At 42.3% G+C, this 7739-nt stretch overlaps 1 protein-coding gene across 2 annotated transcripts; it reads left to right on the forward strand.

Moving 5' to 3' along the window:
- Nucleotides 1-151: 151 nt before the first annotated feature.
- On the forward strand, nt 152-7342 carry nes (nestin). Of its 2 annotated transcripts, XM_085365306.1 has the most exons (5): nt 152-982; nt 1911-2035; nt 3766-3839; nt 4521-5004; nt 5062-7342. In XM_085365306.1, exons 1-5 carry the CDS (start codon nt 152-154, stop codon nt 7340-7342), a joined length of 3795 nt encoding a protein of 1264 aa, XP_085221432.1. The 2 variants fall into 2 exon arrangements, with proteins under 2 accessions (XP_085221432.1, XP_085221431.1); XM_085365305.1 differs by having other exon boundaries at nt 4521-7342.
- Nucleotides 7343-7739: the final 397 nt, after the last annotated feature.

Here is a 7739-nt window from a genome sequence, read left to right on the forward strand (position 1 = left end):
TGCAGACAGTCACATTTCAGGGGTCTCCCAGAAGCCTCACTCTCACGCTGTCTCAGGCCTGGATACAGGGATATAGGCAGTTGCCAATTTCTAATCAGCATACCTTTGAGTGAGGCTTCAGTTTTTCATATCTCTTATTTTTAACACTGACATGGAGCTCCACAGTTTACAAAGGACCACCCACACCAACCACCTGGGTGAGGAGAAGCAGCAAATGCTGAACCTAAATCGACGACTCGGGACCTACCTGAACCGAGTTAAACTCCTAGAGGAGGAAAACATGCTGCTTGCAAAGGAGATACAAGCTATGAGACACAATAATCAAGGTGCTTTGACACGCAGAAGAGGCCTGGAGGAAGAGTTGCGGCAGGCAAGACTGGAAGTAGATGCAGTCTGGAGAGATAGGGTCCTCACAGAGCTGGAAGTTGGCAAGTTGACTGAGGAACTTCAAGCGCTGGACTTGTGGAGACAGAGGGAGGCTGAAGAAAAAGTGAAGGCCAAGACAAAGCTGGAGCAAAGCAGGAAGGAGTTGGAGGAGGAACAGAGGGCACAGATTTGGCTTAGAGAGAAGGTCAACCAGCTGGAGCATGAGATGAGACTCCTGATCCAAACACATGGGGAGGATGTAGCCCACCTGGAAGCCACACTGACCCATTCTAGAGCTACATTATCTTACACATTTTCTCAAAAGGGCAACCATACACCGAATCTCCTTCAGCTGGGGCATGAATACTCTCAGAGTGCCACCAGAGCATGGCAGGAGGCAGCAGAGGCTTATCAGGACCAGCTGACTCGGTTAGAGGAGTCACTTAACCAGGCCAGGAGCCGTTTGACCCAAGTGGGTCAGGAGAAACGTGAGAGCCAGCTGAAGCTCCAAGCCCTGGAGAAGGAGATCATCTCAGCTCAGGAAATCAGACAGCATCTGGAGAAAACTGTTGCCCAGCAGACAGACAAATACAGCCAAGAGATGCAGCAGCTCCAGGTGAGTGAAACAATCCATACATGTTGGGATGCAACAGTTATTACAACAGTTGCAATAGTTGAATGTACATGATATTCAATCCAATTATTACCCTTTGAAACTGAAAATTGTTCCGCATATTCACACATTAGGCAACTTCTGACTGGTTGGAAAAGAATGCCAACAAAATCATTGGGTGTTGGTTGTGAAATATGCAATAAGTCATTGTGGTTAATGTCACAGTCTAAGATAACAAATGGACAAACCACAGTGGAATTTGAACATGTGACTCGTGACAGCTGGACAAAATAGAGTCTGTGGATATCTACTGTCACTACATTTGACTAGCCATGTCCTAAGAGATCAAATACTCAGTAAAAAGAACAAGAATACTAGATACATTTTATTTGAATATAGATTTTCCTGGAAATATTCAAGGCCTCCAGCAAAATACGCAAGAAGCTCCACTAAAGGCTTTTGGAAGCATTTATGAGTCCTCTCCCCCCCAAGGGATTTTGCTCCCTTGGCATCCACATTTTATATGCTGATGAAATGAACACATTTGGTTATGAAAGCAACTGGGGGCTACGTATTTGTAGGCTGGGGTTGATGGGATTAGTTCTGGGTCACAGTTAGGTCTGAGGGGTGAAGCACCTACACTAAATACTTTTTATGGCATTTCTTTTTCTCTCACTGAGGTCCCAGATCACTAGCAGGCAGTTATATTGCTTGTAACAGTGTGTAAATCTAAAAGCACGCTAGTGTGATAAGTAAAACAGGTTGAATAACTTAGATGCAGTAATAATAAAAGCCTGTAAACAACCCACCACATATAACAAGCAAAAGAACAAGGAGATTTATTCCTGCTTAATATAGCACAACACTGAATTCTTTTCCAATGCTTTTTTTTAACCTCTTCCTTTTCCTCTTCTGCTTCCTGTTTTGGCAGGAGCACTTGGAGTCCTTAGAGGTGGAGAAGCATGAGCTTGGTCAACAGATCAATCATATCATAATGGAGAACCGAGGCCTGACGCAGCTGAAAATGTCTCTAGGTCTCGAAGTAGCAACATACAGGTACACTGAACTGCCTGTTGCACTGTCAATTCTAAAGCACCTTTAACACTTATTTTTCTACCCGATAGTAGAAGTAGAAGCTAAAGTGTACTTTACCTTAGAATTTTTTTTACTATTTTTTTCATGAGTGTGTAATGTATCAAAAAAAATGGGTTACTTTGCACATGGAGTATCTTTCAAAGTGAAATAAAGTTTGTCTTGTGTGCTTCAGTAACAGAATATAAGATTAGTGGTTACAAAATTATCATATTTATCTCTGTCAAATTTATTGTGAGTCATTATTTCATCAGCAGTACTACCTGATTTCGCAATGCCACTATTGCATGAGGTTCACACAGTTTGCAGAAGGTCTTCTGTTTTATTTATTAATAAAGAGACTGTCTAATGCTGTGTCTGCCAGCCCCCCTTCCTTCTGTATTATCTGTGGCTGAAGATGCTTCATGCTCTTTGTGATTTAAAATGAAACATTAGACTGATCTGCATACGTTTTCTATTTAAAGAAGTCGGCCTGTGCATTGACTTAGACATCCCGTATCCAGGTTGCTGTTATATAGCATCAGTGCTTTACAGTGCAATGTAAAAACAATATTGCTTCACCAGGTAGGGTGATCTGAAACACTGAGCTGCTTGATGTCAGACAGTTGGGGCTGCACCTTGCAGTTGATTTTGACTTGCTTAGAGGCAAGTACAGCTTCATGTGTTTTTGATAGGTGTTCGAAGAATCTCACTAAATGGCTAAATTATCATATTTCCAAAATCAGTTTTCAGAAAGAGTCTTTGTCTGTAAATTGGTTATTAATGCACAAAACAATCAGTGTTTTTGCTTTCCTGCAAAACTCTAAGAATGAACCAAACTGACGTGGAAAAAATATGATTTAAAGATTTACTTAAATAGGTTTTGAATTGCAAACTGACTCAAACTCCACATGCATACAGCTTAGCTATTAGCTCAGTTTACCATGTAAACGATGAGTTGCATGATTAATTTAACCCACTTAGAAGCTCAGTAACAGGGTATATGTTGTCTCTTCCAGTAGTTAGAGAAACTGACAAAGGAAAAGATGCCCACGGAGGGAGCAGCCTGTCTGGAAGGTCATTTCTTTGAAGCAGCAGCCTCTGTTGCCTTGAACTGAGTAACTTATCCATTATGAAGCTCTATAGCCCACATCCCCACCCCACCCTCAAAATATTGACCCTCACCCTTTAGTGAGAAGCTACCAATTTCTCAGCTATGGGAGTCTAGAATTACAGCGTAGGGGAGCAGATGGAGACAGGACATTACTAGAGGACAAATCTGAATGTCATTTATACCATGTTCAATTGTGATTCTATGCCAAAAAGAAGAAATTATTTTGTAATAGAGCTAATTATTTAAGTATGTGTTGGAATGGAAACAACAGTGGTTCAAACATGAGAATGGAAACAGTTGTATTAGTGCTGCATGAGCTGCTTGTAAAATCTGCTGTCATCGTATGTGTGTTCATGAGAGTCCCCCCTGTTGTTGTGTATGTGAGGAGGTTTGTGAACTGCAGATGGCTCCTCAATGGCACTGCCTTTCCTTCATTACCATAACAACAGACCTCAGTCTTTTCTTTCTGCTTGAGAACAGCTAGAGTCTCCCTTCGCTCCTCTTCCCACCCACAGCTCAATGTGCAGCATCATGTTTGCATCCTCCAAATCTTATCCTGGAACCTCAGGACGTAATTGTGTCTTGTTGTCCATCTCCACAGAGCTTTGCTGGATGGTGAAAGCCTGAGGGGAGACGTGTCTGTGTTAAATCAGCCAAGAAACATTTCCATCACAGGTAATTAAAGTAAACTGTATTAACACATCCGCAGCATCATCACCACTGATTTTACCTCTGGCTTGTTTAGAACCACAGCATGTCACATTAATCCTCTTGCTTTTGTCCACTCTTCTTACTACTTTAAAACTCATCATTTTTCTCTAAGTATAGCTGAAATTATTCTAAGTAAAGGCTCCTCAGAGAGGGAGACATGTTTGATTCAGTTGTAATCGCGTTAGTCTCACTGGAGACTGGTGCTGGTGGGGGGGGGGGGGGGGGGGGGCTTGACTAAAAGGGCTGAGCTGAGGTAGGCACTTTGGGTCTTGTAATGCAAGCCAGCTATGACAGTCCCCAAAGGTTATTGAGCCATATGGCTTTGCTTTCCAGTAACTTAGACAGCAGAGAAAGGAAACTGCGATCAATATCTCCCCATTAGTGTCCAAACCCGGTTGACAACACACAATACACATACTCAATACACATTTAAAAACGCATTGTAGATGCCAGTTTTCCTCAGAAAAGTACACACACTGACTAATGTTTTGTGGAGATACCTCAGCATGTAGAAAAACTGTCAGGATTAAAGGATTAGGTTAGTAACATTTAAATGACACGTGTTGAAATGATTGTTGTACATCATTATTATTACAGTAGCTAAGGTCATTGTGTATTCATGAGCTGCGCTCTTGTCTTCCACAGATGCAGTTTTCAGTTCTCAAGGGGTTAAAAAGAATTACCAGACTCAGCTGTCTGCTAGCCGCAAAACCACTTCTCTCTCATCAATTCGCAGCATAGCAGAACCAACAGTAATGTCTACCACTCTATTTTTAAGTAGAAAACCTGTAACGTCAAATGAAACACCAAAGACTTCAGAGAAATGTCCTGATGCAAGAAAGGCAGAAACATGGGAAACCCCTTATCCAAAAATAATGCAGGATGGAGCTGTTGAAAATTTCAGACCACAGGAAGTTTGTGAAAAAGTCACGTATGCTGAGCCTTTGTCGCCTCCTAATGAGCCAGAAACGAATGCTAAAGCACCATCAGGGGACGAGGAAGCAGACTGGAACGATGTTGATGTTAAATGCTCTGATGAAAGGCCAATTGTTGAGTCAGTTGTCAGTTGTCAGGTTGAATCTACCCTCAGCACTGAGCAATCCTTTAATGATGAAGTTGGCCGTCACCAGTTTACAGCACCCAGCTATACACCATATCATGCAAATTTGAAAGAAGAGCCCAGCAGTTTCCCAGATGAGTCTGATGAGGATGTAGCTTTGTTAGGGGAAGCTGAAGAGCAATATAAGCAACAGGATCCAATTGATGCATGTGTAAGGGAAGTGTGTACAGGCAAAGATACAGGGCATATTCAAGAAGAGAGTTCAGATTCTGAAACAGAGGCAGTGCTTGAACCGACACCCGAATCCAGGCCTTGCAGCCCAGAATCTCAATGCGTTTTTAACCAAGCTGTTGATAAAAATTTAGATGAAAATGTTACAAATGATGTCGATCCAACTGAAATAAAACAAGAAATAAGTTGTTCTATGATAGAGACAAACCAAATGGATGTCGAAGATAAATTATACCCTGATGGAGAAGAGATGGATACATGGGATAGTGTAATAGAGAGGAAGACTGATGTAAAGACAGACGATTGCAATACAAATGATGAAGTAAAAGGACAACATGCTGAACCAGAGGAGGACATATCAGCAAGAGAACAAGTGAATGAGCAGAAAGGAAGCATTATGCAGGATTTTGCTACAGTTGTACAGCAAGGCAACATTATGACTTCTTCCCTGATTGACAAGCAAGCAGATGACCAAGAGCATGCTGCATTAGAGCAAGAACTCGTTCCACTTCCTGATAATGAAGGAGATGATGATGATGAAGACTCTCAAAATGTTTCCATGTCTTGGAAGACTGAGGTGGAGGGTGACAGTTATGCTCAGGATAACACTCTGGCTGATACTCGTCCTCTGATCCGATACAAAAGCGATGAGACTGATGCCAACACTCAGGCGTCACACATGGATGAGAGTGAGTCCAGTGAAGGTGAGCAGGAAAAAAAGATCGGAGAGACAGGAACTGGAACGTGGAGTGAAAGCAAGGCAAAGAAATTTGGAACAATGGAAGATCTGTGTGAAGAAGTTGAGGGAGAAACAATGGATGATGAATATAATCTGAGTTACACTCATATCAAAGATGGGGATGATGATGACGGTACAACTGTAAGTGAGCGCGTTATCCAGGTGAATGATAAAGAAAGTGCAGAAGAAGGGATCAGAGATGGCCGTGAGGGACATTCAGATGAAGAAACTGAAGAACTAACAGAACACATGGTACCTGCAAATGTAGCCTATGACGAAGAGTTGGAAACGGACAAACTTGTGGAGCAGGAATTAGAAAATCTGTGCACAGACAGCTATAGTGCTCACTTTGCGCAGCAGCAAGACGGCGACCAACTGCTATACACGAATGACGAGTCTGACCGTGAGATAACAGAGGAAGAAGAGGACATGTCTTACTGTGAGACTGGAACAAAGGTGAACCATGAACTTGTATCTTCCACTACAATTATAGATCAAACTTCTGAAAACCCAAGTGTCAGTGATTTGGCGGATATGACGCATCACATAGACACTGTGGATGTAGAGGACATCCACTATGAAGATCAAGAAGTGAAAGATACCCCAGAGAAAAGAGAAGAAGAGGGTGGGCCTAATGTGTCCATGGTGACGCATGCTGATATAGCAGAAGATCAGTCTGGATTTAGCAAATTTATGAGCAGTCCTGAGATGGAAGAAATCAACAACTCAGTGGATCCAAATTCTGTGTTACTCGTGACAACAGATGAGGAAAATGTGCAGGATATGGCAGCTCAGGATGAGGTAAAAGATGCTTTCCCTCTTGAAGTTATCGGTCAGTCTCAAGAACAAGATGAGAGTGATAAAGATTGCCAGGAGCTTCCTGAAGCTGAATGGGAAGTTCTAGGAGACCCAAGAGAGGATTCTGAAGCCAGGGATGAGATTGAATATGATGATAAATGTCAAAAAGTGCCAGAAACCACAAACGAGGGTGATGTTATACACCAGGAGGAGCCCCTTGAGATTCCCAATGAAAGTACAGCTGATGAAAATGGTATTTTTAAGGCAAATGATCCAGCAAACAATGGGCTCAATGGTCTCTTTTCCTCTGGCATAAAGAGTGACTTCTGGGTGTCCTCTTTAGAGAGCGGTGCCACCGGTGAACCAGCTGATGCCTGCAATGAAGCAGCTGAGCAAACTAATGAGAATCTGGGATTTGTTGACAACCTAGTCTGGGAGATTGCAAAAAACCAGAATGCCTTTAACGGCAAGTCCAGGGTGGATATTGAGTCAGCGCTCACTACTAAGAGCGAGCACGAACAAATGGATAAACAAGTAAAGCAGGTGTTGGGTAGAAATGTTAGCGAGGGGGAGTTGGTTCATTCTGAGGAGTCTGAAGCTGAAGCTGAATTGTGGTCATCTGGAGAGGAACCAGCATAAAATTGTGTGAAGTTTTAGATGTAGTGTTAGTCAAAAGTGTGTTTTCTTTAAAACCAAAGTTGTGCCTTGGTGCGCTCCTTAGTGACGCTAACCACCAATGTGCCAATTCTGTCTACAAACATACTGAGCATTTGCTGTGTTTCACGTTTTCCTCATTCCTAATTGTTTAAAGGTTTCAGTCAATTAGTGTGCATGCTGTGGAAAAAGATTGGGGGCTTTTGCATGAGGGAACGGCACGATGAAAGAACAAAGAATGTCATTTGAAAGTCAAAGCATTTATTGATTGTTTGCTAATCTGATTGTACTGACTAGTGGGAATCAATAATAGCAGAAGGGTAGAATTACTTGTCGGGCTACTATTCAAAAAAACGACAGGCAGCTAGTGTTTCTGTTAGTG

Source organism: Diplotaxodon limnothrissa, linkage group LG11, assembly GCF_057381915.1.
Source record: "Diplotaxodon limnothrissa isolate DT_005_m linkage group LG11, D_limnothrissa_male_GT1.1, whole genome shotgun sequence".
NCBI lineage: Eukaryota > Metazoa > Chordata > Actinopteri > Cichliformes > Cichlidae > Diplotaxodon > Diplotaxodon limnothrissa.